Raw genomic sequence first — 23,417 nt, 5'->3', positions numbered from 1 at the left:
TGCTGATGGATTCCTTAGGAGCTCATATGATTTTATTGGTAAAATAACTAAGAGTGAAAGTTACAAGTTCATATTTTTAAAAGAGATGAACTTTCTGATAGGATTTGAGTTGATTTGAGTTTTAACATCAAACATCAAGAAGAATGCAAAAAGTAGTATTCCTCCTGAGCAGAAATACTATCATCATCATCATCATCTTAGCACTTTAAAACCAAAGTGCTGAACAACGCAAAAACAAAGAAAAGCAAAATATAGTATAAAATAACAGGAGGCATGTAAGTTTCCCGCCGAGTTAAAAGCCAGTGAATAAAAACAGATTTTCAATCTGGACTTAAAGAACTGCACTGAAAACGTTTGTCTAATATGAAGGGGAAGGTTGTTCCAAAGCATCGGAGCCGCAATTGAGAAAGCTCGATCTCCTCTGAGTTTCAGCCGCGACTTAAGGACTGACAGCAGCAATTGATCGGCTGAACGGAGCGAGCGAGTGAGAACCAGGGTTTTAATAGTTTTGCAATTTTCATTAGTTTTTATTTTTATTTAGTTTTAACTTCAGATTTTCAATTTTATATCAGTTTTAATTAGTTTTTACCAATTGTTTGCTAGTTTAGTTTAGTTTTTTTTTTTTTTTAAATCCTTAGTTTCAGTTTAGTTTTGATTAGTTTCAGTTATAGCTTTAGTCGTGTTTGCAATAATTAAGTGTAACAAAATCCCAGTTTCATCATATCAGTCATTCTCTTCTGCTTATCCTTGGGTATGTTGCTATTCCAGCTACCATACCCTGCACCCTGGACAGGTCGCCTGTCTGTTGCAGGGCTAACACGCAGAGACAGACAACTCACATTCCCACCTATGGGTTCTTTAAATAAATAAATGAATAAATAAATAAAGGCAGATGAACAACCATTGATACCAGGCAACTATAAAATGTATATCTTGGCCCCAATGAGACTATTAACTCTTGCAGCACCGGGTGTTCGTAATTTTGGTTCAAGTGAATTGATAAACTTTTTGAAGGCAATTGACTCACACAGTTATGTAGATGTCCCCATCCTGTTGTCTCGGGATGCATCACTCTGCCTTGCCTGGGGTTAGCTTCTGTTTTCTGGGATGAGGGTTGAGTGTGCTCCCTTACCTTCTCAAGGTAAGCTAGGTTAGCCTTCTTGTGCGAGCTTTTCAAGTGCACTTTAAGGTTTGTGGGATTTTTTTCCCTTTAGAAATGTCCCTCATAATTTGTCTCTTTCCACTACAAGACACTTGCTTTATCCAAAACACAGTCATATTCAAAGTAATCCCAAATTGGACTCTGGCGCTTTCTTCCGACTTTTCCTGACAAGATTCTGCGCGAGGACGGAGCAGCAACACAGACGACTTGACTAACGTACTGCCACCTGCTGGCATAATTAGACGGCAAGAAAAAAATCTGGAAACTAAACTTCATTTTTACCCTTGCCTATTGTATGACACGCACACATCAATGAAAACTAAACACATTTTTGCTATAAATCCAGTTAATTTTAGTTAGTTTTGTGAACACTCATTACAGTTTTAGTTAGTTTTCCTTTTTTTGTTTATATTTTTATTTGCGTTAACGAAAAAATTTTTTCACTTCTAGTTTTCGTTATGTCGTTAGTTTTCGTTAACGATAATAACCTTGGTAAGAACATGAGGCTTCAACAAATTGGATAAATAAACACGGGCCAGACGGTTTAAAGATTTAAAAACTAATAAAAGGACTTTAAAACGGATCCTAAAAACAATAGAAAGCCAATGTAGTGAAGCCAGAACCGGAGTGATGCGGTCAAATTTCCTTCTACCAGTTAAAAAACGTGTTGCCGCATTTTGCACTAATTGCAAGCGTCAGGGTACCCAACCCCAATTAAAAGGGAATTGCAATAGTCCAAACGTGAGGTAATAAAGGCATGAATAACAGTTTCCAAATTACATTTGGAAAGAAAAGGCTTGACCTTCGATAGGTGTCTGAGTTGATAAAAAAGCTGATTTTACCACCCCATTTACATGACCAACAAAGGTAAGTGCGGAATCAAAATTCACACCAAGATTTACAATTGAACTTTTCAGATGGTAGGTCAAAACACTGAAATCTGCATCTGGAGAAACAATAGAGCGATGCGGGCCAAATAAAATTGCTTCCATTTTATGATCATTAAAATTTAAAAAGTTATTTGCCATCCACAGTTTAACGTCACTGAGACAGTCAAGTAAAGATTGACAGGGAGAAGTATGGTGGCTAAAAGATAAATAAAGCTGACAATCATCAGCATACAAGTGAAAAGATACTTTATGTTTTCAAAATATTGTGCCAAGAGGGAGTGAACACAGCCAGAAGAGTGATGGCCCAAGGATAGATCCTTGGGGCACACCCCAATGCAGAGGGGGAAATCAGGAGTCCTACCAAAAGGGTAGGACTCACAAAATACTGTTAAATTATTTTAATCAATTTTGTGTGTTATTTAAATGACCAAGGCCTGTCATTCTTGCTCTGGGTTTTATCACTTTTATTTAAATAAAATACATTGAGCTATGGTGTAACTTCATTTTTTTCCACAGACTGGGGTTACTCATTAAAAAATAAGCATCTTAAAGGTGAGGAAATAAACACTGCAAAAACATGAGAACATGTTCAAAGTAATTATGAGAATCTCCATATTGACTTGCTCCCATTAATCTAACACTAACATTAAGCTAATGTTTTTTGCTTACTTGAATTTAGTTTACACAGGTTAGTTTTGTTCTTTTTTGTGCTATCATGTTTTGGAAGGATGGCCTCTTGAATCTTAAGTGTGTGTTCTAATATTAATATATTATGCTAATATAATATACTAATATATTATATTATGTTTCTTTCAAAGCAGGGAATGAGGAAGAGTTCGGTAACAGATAAGGGCATCTGTTAATATGCAAATCCATATAGAAAAGAGAAATAAATGTAAAAAATATAAGTTTTTGTTAAAACAAATCTGTGAGCAAGTCATAAAAAGTAAAAGCTCATTTTTGGGGGGGAAAGTAGGAAAATGGAAAAGTGGAAGGACCCAAGTTCTCCTTATGTACTTTTATCTATTCATATGGATAAGATAGGTGGGCTTTTTTTTAACTCTACCTTTTTCATATTCACAGCAGAGTACTGCTTCACAAAATACCAGATTAACTCCATATTGTATAAATAACACAAAATTAATTACAAGTAATGAATTACCACTGATGAAAGAACACTGTGTTCTTTCTGGCTGTTCATATATCTGTCTCCCTCTGTGTTCTTTCCCTGTCTGTTTCTGACTCTTTCTACTTTTTCTTTCTGCTAATTTTGTGTGTGTATATATATATATTTAAAAAACAAAATAAAAAAAAAAACCACCCAGCACGCCCCTGCGGGCGGTTTATCCTTCAAGCTCGGGTCCTCTACCAGAGGCCTGGGAGCTTGAGGGTCCTGCGCAGTATCTTAGCTGTTCCCAGGACCGCGCTCTTCTGGACAGAGATCTCCGATGTTATTCCCGGGATCTGCTGGAGCCACTCGCCTAGCTTGGGAGTCACCGCACCTAGTGCTCAGATTACCACGGGGACCACCGTTACCTTCACCCTCCACATCCTCTCGAGCTCTTCTCTGAGCCCTTGGTATTTCTCCAGCTTCTCGTGTTCCTTCTTCCTGATATTGCTGTCATTCGGAACCGCTACATCGATCACTATGGCCGTCTTCTTCTGTGTGTCTACCACCACTATGTCCGGTTGGTTAGCAACCACCATTTTGTCCGTCTGTATCTGGAAGTCCCACAGGATCTTAGCTCGGTCATTCTCCACCACCCTTGGGGGCATCTCCCATTTTGACCTCGGGACTTCCAGGTTATACTCGGCACAGATGTTCCTGTACACTATGCCAGCCACTTGGTTGTGGCGTTCCATGTATGCCTTGCCTGCTAGCATCTTGCACCCTGCTGTTATGTGCTGGATTGTCTCTGGGGCATCTTTACACAGCCTGCACCTGGGGTCTTGCCTGGTGTGATAGCCTTTATGGATCTTGTACTCAGAGCTTGTTCTTGTGCTGCCATGATTAGTGCCTCTGTGCTGTCTTTCAGTCCAGCTTTGTCCAGCCACTGGTAGGATTTCTGGATATCAGCCACCTCCTCTATCTGCCGGTGGTACATACCGTGCAGGGGCCTGTCCTTCCATGATGGTTCCTCGTCTCCCTCCTCTTTCTTGGGTTTCTGCTGCCTGAGGTATTCACTGAGCACTCGGTCAGTTGGGGCCATCTTTCCAATGTATTCTTGGATGTTCGTTGTCTCATCCTGGACTGTGGTGCTGACACTCACCAGTCCCCGGCCCCCTTCCTTCCGCTTAGCGTACAGCCTCAGGGTGCTGGACTTGGGGTGAAACCCTCCATGCATGGTAAGGAGCTTTCTTGTCTTTATGTCAGTGGCTTCTATCTCCTCCTTTGGCCAGCCTATTACCCCAGCAGGGTACCTGATCACGGGCAGGGCGTACGTGTTGATGGCCCGGATCTTGTTCTTACCATTCAGCTGACTCCTCAGGACTTGCCTGACCCTCTGCAGGTACTTGGTGGTTGCAGCCTTTCTAGCGGCCTCTTCATGGTTCCCATTTGCCTGCGGGATCCCCAGGTACTTGTAACTGTCCTCTATGTCTGCAATGTTGCCTTCTGGTAGTTCAATCCCCTCAGTTCTGACTACCTTCCCTCTCTTTGATACCATCCGACTACACTTCTCCAGTCCGAACGACATTCCAATGTCATTGCTGTATAGCCTGGTAGTGTGGATCAGTGAATCGATGTCTCGTTCACTCTTGGCATACAGCTTGATGTCATCCATGTACAGGAGGTGGCTGACAACTGCTCCGTTCCGTAGTCGGTATCCGTAGCCAGTCTTGTTAATGATCTCACTGAGGGGGTTCAGGCCTATGCAGAACAGCAGTGGGGACAGAGCATCTCCTTGGTAGATCCCGCACTTGATGGTGACTTGTGCTATGGGCTTGGAGTTGGCCTCTAGTGTTGTACGCCACATCCCCATTGAGTTCCTGATGAAGGCTCTTAGGGTCCCATTGATCTTGTACAATTCTAGGCATTCCAGTATCCAGCTGTGGGGCATTGAGTCATAGGCCTTCTTGTAATCAATCCAGGCAGTGCACAGGTTGGTCAGTCTGGTCTTGCAGTCTCGGCTGACTGTTCTGTCTACCAGTAGCTGGTGTTTTGCGCCTCTGGTATTCTTGCCAATTCCTTTCTGTGTCCCGCTCATGTATTGACCCATGTGCCTGTTCATCTTAGCCGATATGATGCCCGACAGAAGCTTCCATGTAGTACTGAGACATGTTATTGGTCGGTAGTTGGAGGGGACCGGTCCCTTCTTGGGGTCCTTGGGGATCAGGACCGTCCGGCCTTCAGTTAGCCATTCCGGGTGTCTCTCGTTAACTAGCAGCTGGTTCATTTGTGCTGCCAGACGCTCGTGGAGTGCAGTCAGCTTCTTTAGCCAGTAGGCGTGAACCATGTCGGGCCCTGGTGCTGTCCAACTCTTCATACTGGAGACCCTTTCTTGGATATCTGCCACTGTGATGGTTACTGGACCCTGTTCAGGGAGGTCGCTGTGGTCTGCCCTCAGATCCACTAGCCACTGAGCATTGCCGTTATGGGTTGCGTCCTTCTCCCATATGCTCTTCCAGTATTGCTCCGTCTCCAGCCTTGGTGGTGCTGTTCTCTTATTATTATTGTTCCCTTGCCACTGAGAGTACACCTTTGCCGGTTCTGTGGGGAACAGCTGGTTTATTCTCCTGCCTTCTATCTCTCTGGTGTACCTCCTCAAGCGGCTGGCCAAGGCTATGAGTCTTTGCTTGGCAGTTTCCAAGGCCTCAGGTATGGACAGCTTGCTGTATTTCTTATGCACCTTCTTTGTCGCACCTTTCTGCAACTCCGTTAGTTGGCTAACCTCCCTCCGTGCTACTTTGATCTTGCCCTCTAGTCTCCTTCTCCATGGAGGGTACTGCCCCTTGTGGCTGTTCAACTTGTAGCCAAGCATCTCACTGATCACTGCTGCTATATTGTAGATCAGCTTGTTAGTGTCGGTAATCGTGGTTGTAGGTATTGTCCGTAGTGCTGCATTAACATCATCTAGCAGACCTTCTTAGGGTACTTCACGTAATCTTGGTAACCGGCTACGGGGGATCCAGGTTTCAAGCTTGGCCATGATCCTATTTTTCAGGTCAGTTCCTCTCGCACTCAACGATCCTTCTCCTATCGCACTTGGGGCTGACCTGGCGTCCTGACTCCTCCTTGCTGTAGCATTTGTGTTGTACCTCGTCAATCTCTAGCTGTGAGAGCAGTCCCTTCTTTCGAATGTTGGAACACTGAGCTACTAGTTGTTTCGCCGTCATTGTGGATGTTGGGTATCGAAGAATCCATAGGTCCCTCATCCTATTCATATATATACACACACACACACACACACACACACACACACACACACACACACACACACACACATATATATATATATATATATATATATATATATATATATATATATATATATATACATATATACATATATATATATATATATATATATATATATATATATGTATGTATGTATATGTGTATAGGGTTAGGGTTAATATCTTATTACAGCAATTAGAGCATGCTGTAGTTATTACAAGTAATGCGCTGTAGTGGTTTTTATTGTATCTATTTAATAGACTCCAATTTGTTAATTTAAATGGAGAGACCTCTTCACACACTAAGGTCAATTATGGTGTTCCACAGGGTTCAGTGCTAGGACCAATTCTGTTTACATTATACATGCTTCCCTTAGGCCAGGGGTGTCAAACTCAATTGCACAGGGGGCCAAAACTCAAGGCACACTTTAGGCCACAAGCCAAACAAGATAAACATTTATTCAACACACTAAAACAATGTTTTTTAAACATAAATATGAATAAAAACTGACAAGAATATTATTCCAGAGCCTTCGGTTTTCAGGCCCCTCTTCTGTGAAACCAGCTTCCAGTTTGGATTCAGGAGGCAAACACTATCACTACTTTTAAGATTAGGCTTCAAACTTTACTTTTTGCTAAAGCATATAGTTAGGGCTGGACCAGGTGACCCTGAATCCTCCCTTAGTTATGCTCCAACAGGTGCAGGCTGCTGGGGGATTCCCATGATGCATTGAGTATTTCTTTGCGTTAATAGACCTCTCTGCACTGAATCATACTTGTTATTAATCTCTCTTCCACAGCATGTCTTTTGTCCTGTCTTGCTTCTCTCACCCCAGTAGGGCGTCGTTCTGCCTGAGGTTTCTTCCTGTTAAAAGGGAGTTTTTCCTTCCCACTGTCACCTAAGTGCTTGCTCATAAGGGGTCATTGTTGGGTTTTTCTCTGTATGTGTTACTGTAGGGTCTACCTTACAATATAAAGCACCTTGAGCGACTGTTGTTGTGATTTGGTGCTGTATAAATAAAAAAATTTAAATTGAAATGAAACTGGTCTTATGACCATTCCACTCTTGGCTCAAACAAATCTCTTCTGCTTGTTGCTTTTCCTTTGTAGTGGTTTCCTAGCAAGGCTGCTACTGGAACTCTGTGTGCCATTTATCTGGGCTGTAATCTGAGCTGCTGTTAATTTGCCATTTCTAAATCTGGTGACTCGGATTAATTTATACTCAGCAGCAGAGGTGACTCTTGGTCTTCCTTTCCTGGGGCGCTCCTCATGTGAGCAAGTTTCATCACAGCGCCTGATTGTTTTTGCGAGGGACACATTGGGGACACATTCAAAGTTTTAGCAATTTTCCAGGATGACTGACCTTCAGTTCTTAGGGTAATGATAGGCTGTCATTTCTCTGTACTTAGCTGATTGGTTCTTGCCATAGTATGAATTCTAACAGTTGTCAAATAGGCTTCTGGCCACACAACTGATGGTCCCAACCCCATAAAGAAGGTAAGAAATTCCACAAATGAACCCTGACAAAGCACACCTGTGAAGTGAAAACCATTTCAGGTGACTACATTATGAAGCTCATTGAGAGAAGGCCAAGGGTTTGTGAACAAAGCAAAGGGTGGCTACTTTGAGGAATCTAAAATATAGGACATATTTAGAGTTATTTAATAATTTTTTTCTTTGCTACATAATTCCATATATTTTGCTTCATATATTTAATATCTTCAGTATGTATCTACAATGTAGAAAGGAGTAAAAATAAAGAAAAACTATACCCAAACAGTCAAAATATTGGAAACTTTAGGCATTTTTTAAATATGCTATAAAATAAAAGCATGAAATGATTACAAAAACACTGATGACGACCCTAAATTGAACCACTATCAAGGCTTGAATTACCTCACACACCTGTACTACAGGCCTATAAAACTAATAAAGTAACTCTAATAAATTTAAATTAATAACATGCTGTTTGAGACAGAACGAAGGTTTAGTTACTGAGGTTCTCTGTACTTAGATACCTCTCCTGTATTGTATATTCTCTTATTCTCTTTGACGCTGTAAAATAGGGCATCTAGGGCAACCTGAGTATGAAGCTTCGATAAATTCAAAGATCTGCAATACTAGAAGCTGGTATGGGTGAAGCAGCAGAAGGACTAGACAATGAATAGCACTGATGCCATTGCAGAGTTTGTCTTTTGATGAACAGTTACAAGAAAAATAATTGCAAACTTTTTGGATTTGTCAGAATTTCTAAAAAGTCTTCGAAACTATACAAAACTGTTATTGACACTAAAGGGGGTTCAGTGTGCTCTTTACTTTTTCCAGACCACTCTATTAAGTTGCTACTGCTTTTCATTAAAAACACATAACTAGCATAACTTTTGGTGTGTTATTTGGTAAGCCAGATAGTATTTGTTTGTAACTGTACTGTTACAGTTTTCACTCACTGACTGAATACATTTTAGTGTTTAAACCATTGCAAACTACCAATTCTACTTTGAACAAGCACAATTATTTTGGATTTGCGTGACCAGACAAGTTTATATATCTGCTGTACTGCAGATATAAATTAAAACTGCACTCATTGTTGAAAACTGAGTACAGTGCTTAGCTCCACAGTTTACTCAGTATTATATGATTTGCCCTCAGTACATTTGCAGTGTGCCCCCAGTATCCCTTCCCCTAGTCTTCCTGTGTACAGAGGGCAGGCATACTTTCTATAGGGCCCCTAAACTTCATGCCAGCACTGGTCACCCACTCTATGGGCAGTCCACTGTGGGCCAAGGTGGACAATGCTTGTGTTAAGATGTGTATGTGTGTGTCTGCTGAGCTAACATTAAAATGCATTAAGGGTCTTTCAGTTGAAAAATGACCCATTTCCAAATGTATCAGAATCTTGTAACACTGCTCAATTGACTACATGCCAGCATGTTATTGCCTGCACGATTTGTCAGTGTAGCTCAGTGGGTACAGTTAATGACTTGTGATCTAAAGGGAGGTCTCCTAGTTCTTGCTCTGGTTCGCACCATGAATATCTGTTTCCTTGGTTTGTCTCTGACTTCACCTCTATCTGCATGTCTCTCCTTATTTCATGCCAATATTTGATCCCCCGCTCCTCTTATCCTCTGACTTTAGAGCTTTCTAACACCTCTACCTTTTCTCTATACCTCTATAATTTTGACCATATCACTAGGGAAAAAAGCCAATTGCAGTCATTTCTGGCTGCAGTATCTGACAAAAGGATGGGTGAAATGGCTGGCGTGAGAAGCTTATGCAGGTTGTGATGTTGATCTCAGCCTGCTGTAATGGCACCGGGCCATTAATCCTCCCTGTCATTTGCAATGACGTGTGCTTTTGAACAAGGAAAATAGCTCTGCCCATATAACTTATACAGCAGACTCTCAACTCCCACAGCCAGCCTGTGGCTTAGTGCCATGTCATTTTCCCTGTCCAGACTATCATCATCACTGCAGTTAGATTGTACCTAAGAGGCTCCTGCAGTCTTTGATGTCCATTCATTTTCCAATTCTATTCACTATCATAACAATGTACAGTCTATTATTATAATTCATGCAAATGTCAGTTCCTCTACTATAACACACTTTAATGATATATCATTACTTAATTAATTCAACTTCAATGTGACAGTTCTTTAAATTCTTTATATTTGTTTGTTGATCTCATTTTGACAGGTCAGCTTGGTCTCAAAAAAGTCCTACTGATAATGAAGAATTTTTAAACAGTTTCTCAATGCTAAGTACATAACCAGCCATTTGCCAAAGTCCAACTGATGAATCCTTTGTATTCCTATTAACGGTATATTCTGGTTGTCACCAACAATAGTCTTGTCAACCAAACCAATTCAGATCAGGCACTGGTTGCTCTTTTTCATGAAATCTGAAGAATGTGGCATTCTACCAGCCAGTCGTGGGGGGCATCTTCAGGCCATTGTTGCTTGTCATTTGTCCCGTGGCTCTGGTTGAGGCAAAAAAAAAAGTGCATCTGTTGTGTTGGCATATATTACAACATAGAAGCGGGATAAAAACAAACCCGTTCCAGTACCTCAGATGCCACAGTTCTACAGTGAGGCAATGAGAAAATCCAACCCACTGGACAGACAGACTCTTGTGGAAATGTTCAAACCTAGATATTGTTTTGGTTTTTGGTTCATTGCTGTCATTCCTGCTGTTACAATGTTGTCTGCTCCATGCTTCACTGAGCTAAGAAGTGTGTGCTCATATTATGTTTTGTTTTTTTTTCTAAAGCCACACAGGTCAGCCCCTCAGAACTGCAAGATGTGTTTCAGGAGACCTCCTCCAATATCTTCCAGATCAACGCCAATGGTAAAATGAGTGTCTGTGCTTTATTTTAAAAACTACTGACTAAGTATATTTTTAGTAGTGCTCTGTTATGAATTCTACCATTAGTCTATGTCTATGTCTGAACACAGATCAGGCCACACTAGTTTTGTGAGATTAGGGTTAAATGTATTGCTTCGATATTAAGATTAGATAAAATTAGATTAGAGGTTAGAATTACAATGAGGACTATATTAGGGTTAAATTGTAACATTTAAAACTGGCATGGCTTAAATTTGGAATTGGGGTCATTGGTTTTTAAAATTAGAGTAGGTTTGTGGATAAAAATCCAATTTAAGATTAGTCAATGTGTCTTGGAATACTGATAGGATCAAAACTTTACAGAGTAGTTTTGGAAATTGAAATTAACTTCAATTTCTTCTGAAACTTTTCATTTCAGAGCTATGTTTGAATTCATGGTTGAAATAAGTTTCATGTTTACTTTGGCATTAATTCTGGATTTAAGATCAAGGCCATCACTGGGGCGATCGTGGCTCAAGAGTTGGCACTTCATCTTGTAATCGGAAGGTTGCCGGTTCGAGCCCCGGCTCTGACAGTCTTGGTCGTTGTGTCCTTGGGTAAGGCACTTCACCCGTTGCCTACTGGTCAGAGGCGCCCCAGTGGCACCAGTGTCTGGCAGCCTCGCCTCTGTCAGTGCGCCCCAGGGCAGCTGTGGCTACAGCTTTGGGGTCCTTAGGAACTAAGTAAAGCGCTACACAAATACAGGCCATTTACCATTTCACTATTTATTAGATGTGAACTGAAATATGAAAATGCTGCATATGGTATAAAAGTTATAGCTTGGTTTCCATTTAGTGAGAGATAATGCCATACTGTATCCTCTGTGTTTTAGCTTTGATAATATTTTTTGGGTTAATTTAATGCTAAGTTTAGTCTGAGGTTATTTAAAGATTATAACTAACAACAGATTTATATTTGAGTTAAGGCAAATTTATATTTTGGTTTTAGGTTTGAGTTTTAAAAGTGGTACTTTTAAAACTAAGGATGAAAGATTAGTAGCTGGGTTTTATTTCAACCTAATTTACACATCAAGTTAAAAAATTTTATGGGTTTAATTTAGAATTGAGGTCAGATCAAGTAGTAATAATATCCTGAAAAATTCAATAATGGTTAAGTAGTTTAATCAGTTTAAATTCTGTTAATTTGAAGATAAAATGTTAATTTGGTTTGGTCAGATTTAAAGTTGAGTTAAGGGTATCTAAAAATACAGCTAAGTGTGGAAACAGTGTGAGAGTTGAAGTGAACTACTTTTGCTTAGGATTGGGATCATCTTGATAAGACATTTTATCTACCTTAACAGAGACTTAACAGGGACAGAATAGATGTAGAAATGATTCAAATTTCAGCGAAGTTTTTCTTTCAAATCAAGTGTGAAAGAGTATTTGTGAGGCCTGAATACACCTCTTAACATTTGTATCATCCATTTGTTCCTCCAGTGGTCACACTAGAGAAAAATCTTCAGTCACTGGGAACGTCTAGAGATACCGCAGAGCTCCGACAGAGTCTGTGAGTAGCACTCACGCCATATAAAACCACATACTTTGATTCTACATACTTGCTGGTCCACTTCAGTGTAAGAGTTACATTTATCTCCGCTGTCCAGAAAAGTGCTTATTTTCTTTTTGTTTCACCACCCTCTTATGTATTGATTGTTCTTTTTTAGTTGAGCTGCCAGCAATTACCAGATTCAACACTGATGACAAAGTGTCCAATCTAAGATGATTGCATCTGTTTAAAATGCATTACATCCCACTGTGATTGCTGGCATGTCATCAATTCTATTGAACACTTTTTTATGATAGCCTTGGAGACTTACTGACAATGCTTGGCTGCTTTTATTTTCAACTTCCCATTTTCCTTGCACGGTATTGATGCGGCACCTCCGACTGATGCAAATTGCATCCAGTATGGTGGTTTGTGTTATTCAGTTGTTCTCACTGTTTGTTCAAGAGGCTTTGTAGTTTGTCAGAAATGTAACTTTTAGAGCTCATTATCTAGATGCTTCTGTTTTGATTGGCATATTTTGTGGATGCAACAGTTATCTGCTGTCACCAGTGATAAAGTTAGGCACAAAGTGATTCATTTTGCATATTATGGGCACATTCACAAAGAGCATGCTTAATGACATTATGGTTTTGGCCAATGCTTTCACCTTGCCAGTCTGCTGATTCTAAAGTTTTCTGCCACTGCAAGGGGTAAAGGCTTTAATTAGCAATTATCCGGTGAAAACGAACAACATACCTCTTGACCTCTTTGTGACCACACTGTTGCTTTATTTTTTTGCAACTCTTATATTCTACATAACTAATAAACAAAAAAAGCGCTTTACTTTGACATTTAACAATAAGAACATCTTTTGTACATTTATTACACAAAGCAGGCACCATGTGGAGCATTCTTGACAAGGGGCTATTGACTGACCTGTTATTTTTGTTGTAAATGCCTATTGAACTGTTGTTTTCCTCCTGGGATTCTATTGACTTAGATGCATTTTAAATAAAGGCAGTACTTGTAAGGTTAGCATGAAAGTGTTGATCTGAAAAAAGCAAAAACCAAGAACATGGCTCAAATGTCAGCCATTTCTCCATTTTTAATAACACACAATGTTGAAGAATTGAGTATGTTATACTGTAGTATGTGGTCAGGAGCCTTTTAAACAACAAGCCTTATCTGAACATCAAGTTTTTTTGTGAAAGGCATTAGGTACTGCAGCTATAAAATATAGTTAAAGGGAAGTTAAAAATGCTGGAAGAAAGTAAAATTATAATTTTACTTTCACCTAATTCTGTTATGGTAAATGCAGATGGACCCAGGAAGCAGAACGCACGGAGGCAGAGTTGCGGTGAAGACAGTTTATTTACAGTGAGGGGGAGGTATTTACAAGGACAAAATATATACAGTGTATGAATGGGGACGCAGAGCCAGGACGTGCAGGTGACGAAAACACACACAGGTAGTGCACTCGATTTGGTACTGTTTGATGCCAAAACCTCCAGACGGAAAACAAACCAGTCGAGGCAAAATCCTAGGGAGGAAACAAAACTTACAGTCACCAAAATAATCCAAGGGCTCCAGCAGGCAGGGGCAGAATTTCAGACGCTCCAAAAAAACGCCAATACTCCGACACTAGTCTTCTGTCAGGTAGCTCCTAAAGAACACTTCTGAGGAAAGCATCTGATGAGTAACAGGTGTGCCAGGTTCAGTGACTCACTGCCCCGCCTACCTATACAAAAAGGGAGGCACCAAAAAACACATACAGACAAAAACACCACATAACCAGAACCCAACTCCTAACAAATTCTAGTAATGACCACACATTAACCAAAGAAAACTGGGCTATTTACGGATTCAGTGACTTCTTCAGGATGAAAAAAGTACAGTGTAGGATTTATATTGGAAAGTGTCTATAGAGATTGAAAATGTGACATCACTCAGGGGTAAAACCGCAAAGAATTCTGGGAACTCGTGGCAAGAGGTACTAGCGCACGCAGGCTTTCAATTGAAATCAGTTATACAGTGATAAAAAGAAACACAAAAATGTCAAGAAGCTGTTGTATTATTAACTGCAATAGCCGGTCGCATGACAGCCACGGGAAGCCGACGGGTAAAGAGATCGGTTGTTATCGGATTACGTCGTTGAAGAGAAATTGTTCGAGCCATGTTTCCGAAGTAACAATGAGGCGACGGGTGGCCTGGATTGCAGCCATTCAAAGATCAAATATAACGTCCCAGAACACTCCAGCTCACAGGTTAGTCTGCTCCAAGCATTTACACGAAGGTCAGTGTTTTTTAGTAGTTAATATGTCATTTTTCTTAACATAATTGGTGATATAGGTTACAAGCAAGTCTGGCGCTGAACAGAAATTGTCGCGCTATGCTCCTTTGTTTATTGTGCATAAATAGTGAATTGTCCTGACACAATATTGCGTTTCACTTCTGTTATTATGGTACACTGACAAAAACATATACTTTTATTCACAGGATAAAACAGTTTTTTGTATCACTAATTGTCCAGTACGATTACAGCATACAATATTATTGTCACTGCTACATTTCTGTAATGCTACCAGAAATTATTTCCACTACTAATTAATTACCGTTGAGCTCAAAGGTCCTATTAATAAACGGTTAACGAATGTGTATTTATGACGACGATTTGTGAGACTGGTAAACTTATGATACGTACGATGGTCTTTCGTTCTACACGGTGCATTTCAAGGTCCTGTACCCATCCGTCGGTAAACTGTACCTGGGCTTGTTGCAGTGACCTGAAGTTACTAAACTTCATGAGTGTATGCACTCACTCCAAGAACCGTATGATTATAAATATGAGCGTGGTGAAAGTTGGGCAGCACGCTAACGTCTTTTGTCCACTCTGTGTGCTCGTAAGGGTCTGACCCTTTCACTCCTTTGATTTTTTTTTCCTCGTATCTTTTCTTTGACTTTTCATCAAGTCTGTCTTTGTACGGACCGGCATTGTTCTCCTTCGTTTTGTACATACCTTTTTGGGGGGCAAAGAAAAAGAAAGAATTTATTGGAACCGAAGAATGAACGTTTGCATTTGATGCAGGTACTTGGATTGTTTTGCCACGAGTTCCCGGCATGCAATGCGCGAAAGTCACGTGGTCTGTCAATCTCTATAGGGGAGAGTAGTGCAGCACATAAAAATCTCACACAAGATCAGCACTAACAGAAAAACAATTTAGGAAGCTGCTTGTATCGAGGAAGTAAAAGGAAAAAGGATGTGGGTCCAACTTTATAGTTACAGGAGGATAAGGACAATGGAAAGCCAATCAAACATCTTTAAAGCTACACAATTTGCTCAAAACTTAGCCTAGCAACATATAAACTCAAAAAACAGCACAAATTAAGTTTGCTGACGTTGTGGTATGTAGTCTTTATCCTGTTGTGAGAGTGATTTTCAGGTGAAACTGGCCTTACATCAGCCACAGAAAATGCACTCTGGAATCTCTGGAAATTTACTAGAAATCTTTCTCACTCTGGAAAAATATCAAAAGCTGATGTCCACAGGTTACCTCATGCAGCTTTGTTGCCTAAAACCAAACCCCAATGTTTTATATGAACATGCTTTTTGCTGACTCATCAAAACCATAAAGAGTAAATAGAGAGTAAATACCATCCTTACAATCGTGAGTCAGTGACAATGATGTTATTAAACCTGTCAGAAAGTTCTTACCTGCCATTTCAGCCTACTTTCAAACATCAGTTAATGCAGTTTTGTCAAAGCCACAGACATGGCTCACTTACACACAAATTCACGCTCTGCATCTGACCCCCGATGCACAGGTTTAAGGTACTGTCACTCCTGATTGATCATTTATGATGATGAGGGTTTTTTTTTTTTTAATTTTTGGACCACTTATCCATCCCAGTGAACAGTGAATTTTAACTTACTTTGCCTGTTTTTCAGTCCTTTCATTTAGCTCCTTTTATCATGTATATAATGAAAGTCTGCCTAATCTGCACACTGTAACACGCCAAGCTTCAAGTGCAGATTTGTTGGTATCTAAAACTGGACAATTATCTGCTTCTGCGGGAAATTAGACCAAACCACATTATCGTAGCAGAACAAGGTGGTCCTTTTTTGAATTTTCCACACTCAGCATATTTTAAAATTGTGGTTTAAGACCAGATAAGGTCAGGTCCCCATATAGGAGCCTCTACTATAGAAAAGATTAAAACAATAGTGATGTACCCATGTCTACATAGAGAATAACTAGTCTTATTCTTTATACTGCCTGTGAAGCCATTTCCAGAACTTAACTCCACTGTAAGAAAAGGGAAATGAAATACATCCCCCACTATTCTCTCTGATTAAGCTTGCTTGAGTCAGCATCTTTCAAAGTCACAGTCTAATTTCCTCTTTCATTCCTTATCATGCTGTGGTGGAGGAATACCTACTAGTTTCATGCAGGTTTTGTTGCCAGAACCAACTAATCACATTGTAAACACGGGTAATCAGAAGCTTAATGTGGTGATATAAAGATGTACACATATGAAAAAATACATACAGTAGCTACTATAGCATATAGAGTATTCATTTGCATGTACACCGTCATAAGCTGTTGTCAGTAGCTGCCGTGAAGATATTTTCTTCCTCACCTTAGCTGTCCTGCTGTGGAAATATCACAGCAGGACATGGGCTTCATATGTTAAACGTTGTTTCTCCCATCTTTGTAAAAGGTGTATTCACCTGACAATGAACGGAAAACTAACTGGGGAAAACACTTGTGCACTCACTTTGTCCTTCAGAACACCCTTGATAAACACAGACACAAATTGTATTCTTTGTCTTGTAAATTATAAGGGGGTCTAGAGGACAAGCTGGAGCAACTCTTGAGATGTCGCACAAACACAAATAACGAGATTAACTGCCTATACAGACAGTAGGAATGGGAACCTCAAGTCTTAAGTTTAGCTTGAGAAGTAGATGAGGCATGCCAGTGTCAAATGACTTGATTCTCCTTGAAACAGTGTCGATAGTAAAGCTAGTATATTTGAAAACAACCAGAAAACAGGTAGCTCCTTTAATCATTTAAAAACAAAGCAATATAAGTAATAATAATAACGATAATACTAGTAGTAATAATAAGTAAAAACATTTTTGGTTTAATACTTTCGAAATCTTTCAATATTTCAAAATTATAGTGATTTACTTTCACATTAATTGTCTCGTGACCCCTCCAAGTTTAGCCTTTTAGATGATCTGAACATCTGGTTCGGTTCAATTCAAATCAATTTTATTTACACAGCGCCAAATCACAACAACAATCGCCTCAAGACGCTTTATATTGTAAGGTAGACCCTACAATAATACATACTGAGAAAAACCCAACAATCATATGACCCCCTATGAGCAAGCTCTTTGGCGACAGTGGGAAGGAAAAACTCCCTTTTAACAGGAAGAAACCTCCGGCTGAACCAGGCTCAGGGAGGGGCGGGCCATCTGCGGCAACCGGTTGGGGTGAAATAAGGAAGACAGAGAGCCAGAGAGATGATTGAAACTTGCCTGAACTACAAAGTAGTTAAAAGTAGCACATTGATGTGCAGAAGCAGTGAATGTGCCAGTATTAGTAATATAATTTATTTTGTAAACACAAGAACATTTAGTTGGCTATAATTCTGTACTATTTGCGAATTCAGCATTTATACTTACATGAGATTTAAATAATTCTTTATTTTGTGCATATACTTGATAAAGGTCAGATAGACAGATTTGTAATTAAGAAATATTTCAAGCAGTAACAGTAAAGGTATCATGAATAGCTATCTATTCATGTTAACTTTGCCCTCCCCAATTCTATTACAGAGATTTAGGAAAGTGAAAGTCACATAGTGTTTAACCCTTTAGAGCCGGTCGGAGCGGGCACGCTCTGTTTTACGTAACTATTTTTAAATCCCATTAGCTCTGCAACCACGTAAGGTGGCGCAATAAATTTTTTTGCATATGAAACCGGAGGAGTTGTACTTACATCTTATGCCATCAGCTTGTCCTCGGTCACGGTTTCCTTCTACATATAGCTTTGCAAAAACTGCATAAAAAGCACTTGCAGCAACAAAAACACAATATTCCAGAAACACGCTTTGCCGATCCGATCAGCTGTTCATAACACTTCCTACGTTGGAATAGACGTCAGCGCGAACTTTTGCATGTCCGCCATTACCTGCCCGAAACCGGAAGTGACGTCATTTTCGCGGAAATGTAGTTTTTTTTTTTTACCATCAGGGCATCAGGGCCTATACTGGTGTTTTTAAAAGTTATGTTTGACTTTATGACTTTCTGTGTCATTTCTGGGATGCTTAGGACTCATATTGCAGTGCTGGAAATAGTTTATTTTGATGCAGATGCTGCTTTTTTGCAAATTTGCAGTATAATATATATTTTCGTTTTTCCTGCAGTGTATAAAAATTGGTGTATTTCAAAAATAAAACTATGAAGACACTCAAAATAAATTTCCTGTGGTAGGAAACTATTTTGTGCAACTTTTTTGTATTTACAGTTTTGAGGGATAAACCTCTTAAATTTCTCTAACTAGAAATATATGTTAGAAAAGCAAAAACGATTTTCAATTTTTTTGTAGTTTATTGCACTTTTTTGCAATTTATGTAATTACTATGCACTTAATGAATACATATTATTAAAATCTGGGCTATAATTGTTGTATTGATGTATAGCAACTTGAAATGCTCCCAAAAATGGCACCACACCATGTAAAAATATAATATAAGCTCTGGCGGACTTGGTTCTATGGTAGGTCTTAAAGGGTTAATTGGGTAAAAAGTTCAAACTCCCTACAGCTATAAAAAGCATTTTTACATGAAAATGTTCTAAGGTTTCATTTTTAGTTTTACTGCCTGTAGTAACTATTTTGCTAATTGCACAAAGCATATTCTTTCAGGACAACCTGCTGGCTAACCCAATCAAAAGGTGGGGATTATTTCTTCCATCAGAACCTTTAATATCTGTTGGTTCATCATGGACGGTAGTATCAAGTGGAGAACTACAGCACTCTGATCGCAAGCCACTTAATTCTGAAAAAGGCCCTATAGACTCATATGCTGCAGTTGTCCTTTGAAATGAATGCAAGTCTTCTTTGTGCTTATGGTAAGAATGGTACCCTCACCCCTACCACCAAATCTCTTGCTTAATAGAATTCGACCCGCCCCGTAATCGTGGAAATGCACATGGCGAAAAGTGGATTAATGGCCAGCACCCTCTGAGTGTCATTGTCTTTGTTAGCATATTAAGCATTCACAGATGTTCTGGCAGTAATGTGCCAAAGTACAATGGGCCAGTGTTTGAGGGGAGCGCCCCTAAATGAATGAGAACCTCTCTGCAGATGCAAAACTCCACATTATGTTACTGGCAAATATGGAACAATAGCGACTGAAATATGAATATTTGGAAAATTTAAATGTAAAAAAATTAGGTTTTTTTTAAGTTTTCAGATTAGCATTCGTAGAAAGTAAAATAGGTCTACTGTACCGTTAAATAGGTTATTAGGCATACATTTTCCCATGATGTTTCAGATACATATTCAAATTTCTCCCCTCTGCATTTAACTGTCTGCTGACGCTATTTTGGAAATAAACATATGACATGCTCAAGACTACAATTAATTGAAATATTTTTATGCCACAATTTTAGGAGAATAGCCAATGTATAGTCATGTTGTAAGATTGATTTTTAAAATTATATCATGTGCTACTCTGACGTAAAATTCTGTTAAGGTAATGAATATTTTTTCAGACTGTTTTACTTGTAGCAGATCCCAGGACAGACCCAGAACATGGAGATATTGTGTGGCTAGAGATGCCTCAGGTTCCTCCTGGAAGTGGTGGCTGGTGAGGTAGATCCCTGTTTAGCTGCCTTCAAGGCTAGGACTTGGGGATCGATTGCTGGATGGCTGGATACTTCAGAAAATGATTTGAATATAAGGATTTGAATATAATATATATATAGGGCAGCACGGTGGCACGGTGGTTAGCACTGTTGCCGCACAGCAAGAAGGTCCTGAGTTCAATTCCAACATCAGGCCGGGTTCTTTCTGTGTGGAGTTTGCATGTTCTCCCCGTGTTTGCGTGGGTTCCCTCCGGGTACTCCGGCTTCCTCTCACCGTCCAAAGACATGCAGCTTGAGGGGATAGGTTAATTGGAAAATCCAAATTGCCATTGTGTGAATGTGCGAGTGAATGTGAGTGCAAATGGTTGTCTGTCCCTGTGTGTTGGCCCTGCGACAGACTGGCAACCTGTCCAGGGTGTACCCCGCCTCTCGCCTTATGACAGCTGGGATAGGCTCCAGCGCCCCCCGCGACCCTGAAAAGCGGAAGCGAATGGATGGATGGATGGATCATTTTTTATATAACCAAACTGAATTCTTCTGTTCTGTTTTTTTACGGCTAAGTTTTTTCATCTCACTTTGACAACAACTGTTCAAACTTCATTCTCTCTGGCAGTGTCATGAGGTCATCAACCTGAGTCTTGAAGAAGTTCCCAGATATGCTGAGCTCATTATCGGGTTGCTTTAATTCAAGCTGTGCTCCACCTCTTGCTAAACTAACATGGAATGATGTTGAAGGTCAGGAAATCTTATATAGCACTGCTTTGTCAAGCAGCTATACATTGTCCTGCTGAAAATTTGTCCCACTAAGCTTAAACCATATGAGAGCATGTGTCACTGCGGGATATTGTAGTAGCCATGCTGATTACATGTTGCCTTGCATTCTGCGAAGAAGATTGGACAAAAGAAACCAGCAAAGCCAACCAAACACCATCACAGCTTCTCCATTTCATGGTGGGAACCACACAGACAGATTCCATAGGTTCAGTGTCTACAACCAAAACTACACATTTACGCTCATCAGACTGAGACCATATTTTTGATCAAAAAGCTTCTTGTGTCTTTTCTAATTGATGTCCAATGGTATGTTACACAAAAACGAATCAGTGCACCTCAGAGTGAAATATTCTGAATATTGCTGCGAAGTCCAAAATTGTATCTATCACGAGACATTTTTTGTTTTTTGGGTTTTTTTGTTTTATATATATGCGCTGTATATAGTTGCATCTATACAATACAGTGTAAAGTTTATTATTCATATACAGCTCATTGTATAGATACAGCTGTACCTACAAAACATGCTAAGCCATTTACGAACATTAAAATATCTATAGATGACATTCTTGTGTGTATTTCACATTTTACCGTGAGGCCAGGTTGGGTATAAAATTATGTGAGAGAGACTCATAAAGCCAGACTGAAAGACTACCTCAAACTCCCTAAGAGTTAGATTTCTTTCATTCCAGGAATGCTATTCATCCATGAAGTCTGGACTGTTTTATTATGTCTTTTCTAGTCTTAATCTTCCAAGAGTAGCCCATCAACTATTATTTGTTTCACTGTGTATCTCCCTTGATGAGGAACACAGTGTTGTGTCACCAGGCAGATGAAAGTGTCAGTAAACAAACTCAGAATATGATTACTTTGTTGCGTGTGCTGCCAGAAATATTAGCTAATTTCACCTCCTCGTTTAAAAGACACACACACAGACACACACACACACACACACACACACACACAGAGTTGATGAGGTGTGAAGTTTATTATTCATAAAACGAACATGCTAAACAAGCCAGTGTTTATTTCTGTAAAATGTACCATGGAGTGAAACTATCAACAGAACAGAGGGAAAGTGTCACATGCTGATGCAACTTAATAACGAACTTGAATATTCTGACCCTGCTGCAGCAGACAGAAATGTATGTCGTCTATATTTAAAGAATAAATCATAGATTTGGGTAGAAGATAGATGGAGCATTAATGTTAATGGTTTGGCTGCTGATGTCTGTTTTTGTGTTGTTTTGGTTTGATTTGACACACGTATAGGAGAATAATAAACAATTAGTCAGCAGTGTTGGGAAGGTTACTTTTAAAATGTATTCCACTACAGATTACAGAATACATGCCCCAAAATCTATTTTGTAATGTATTCTGTTACGTTACTCAATGAGAGTAACGTAATAGAATACTTCTGATTACTTAATATATTATCATGCTTTTTACAACTACATGAATGTACTATTGCTGTGTGATTTACAGTATTACTATTACTGAGTAACAGTGGGGTGGACATTAGGTAAGGCTGCACTTTTTGCAGCGATCTCATATAGAAAACTATTCCACGCGTATATAAAACAGGGCCGTGGCTCCGAACCATAGTAAAGGGACCTCTGGCTAATGTTGTAATAGTAATTTTACAAATGTATGTTGAAGGGATATTACTGCTCTCTGTTGGTGTGTTTGTGCATTACATGCAATAAAAGGGGTTTGTTAAAAACATCAGGTTATGGGCCCAGAGGTCGCAAAGGGACGCTGCTAACATGTTTTTTGGGAGTCATAAACAGAGTTGTGGGAAGATAGACTGTTTATTGACAAGCTGAGCGGATCGGAGAATTGGGTAACGTGGAAATTTCAACTGGAGCACCTGTTGAAGGCAAAAGGACTGTGGGGTATGGTACAGGAGACGGAGAAGTTAGCTGCGGGTGCTAATGCTCAAGCACGAGCTGAACTTGAACAGAAGAAGGAAAAGGCATTTTCAGTGCTGGTACTGAATGTAAGTACACCCCAATTGTACTTGATTACAAACTGTAAGACCCCCATGGTCTTATAGAAGCATGGGAGATGCTAAAAGCACAGTTTGAAAGAGATACTGTTGCTAACAAGCTATTTCTGAAGAATAAGTACTTCCGGTGTGAAATGAAGGAAGGAGAACATCTCAATGATTATTTAAAAAGGATGAAGGAACTTACTGATCAGCTAGGGGCAATAGGTTCTGTAATTGAAGAGGAAGATCAAATTGTCACCCTTCTAGGTAGTTTGCCACCCAGCTATGCAACTGTTGTTACTGCTTTGGAGACAAAGATGGACAATCTGACACTACAGTTTGTTCAACAAGCCTTGATAAATGAGGAACAAAAGTGAGTGCTTACTGACAACACCACTGTGTCCAGTAGTGTATCAGCTATGTCATCTCAGATGCATAGAAGTGAACAGAGTGGATCAAAAACACT

The 23,417-nt window shown here is 39.7% G+C and overlaps 1 protein-coding gene across 4 annotated transcripts in view; it reads left to right on the top strand.

Moving 5' to 3' along the window:
* Positions 1–23,417, top strand: part of tsnare1 (T-SNARE Domain Containing 1) — a 314,760-nt gene that overhangs the window by 105,815 nt on the left and 185,528 nt on the right. For all 4 annotated transcript variants that reach the window (XM_085290554.1, XM_085290558.1, XM_085290555.1 and 1 more), the window contains exons 3-4: positions 10,713–10,790; positions 12,263–12,332. In XM_085290554.1, the coding sequence (XP_085146680.1) occupies positions 10,713–10,790; positions 12,263–12,332 (148 nt within the window). The remainder of the gene's footprint in view (positions 1–10,712; positions 10,791–12,262; positions 12,333–23,417) is intronic.

Source organism: Mchenga conophoros, linkage group LG11, assembly GCF_057382185.1.
Source record: "Mchenga conophoros isolate Kocher_MC1m ecotype Shallow Benthic linkage group LG11, M_conophoros_male_GT1.1, whole genome shotgun sequence".
NCBI classification, from domain to species: domain Eukaryota; kingdom Metazoa; phylum Chordata; class Actinopteri; order Cichliformes; family Cichlidae; genus Mchenga; species Mchenga conophoros.
This window is presented reverse-complemented; position numbering and strand designations above follow the sequence as displayed.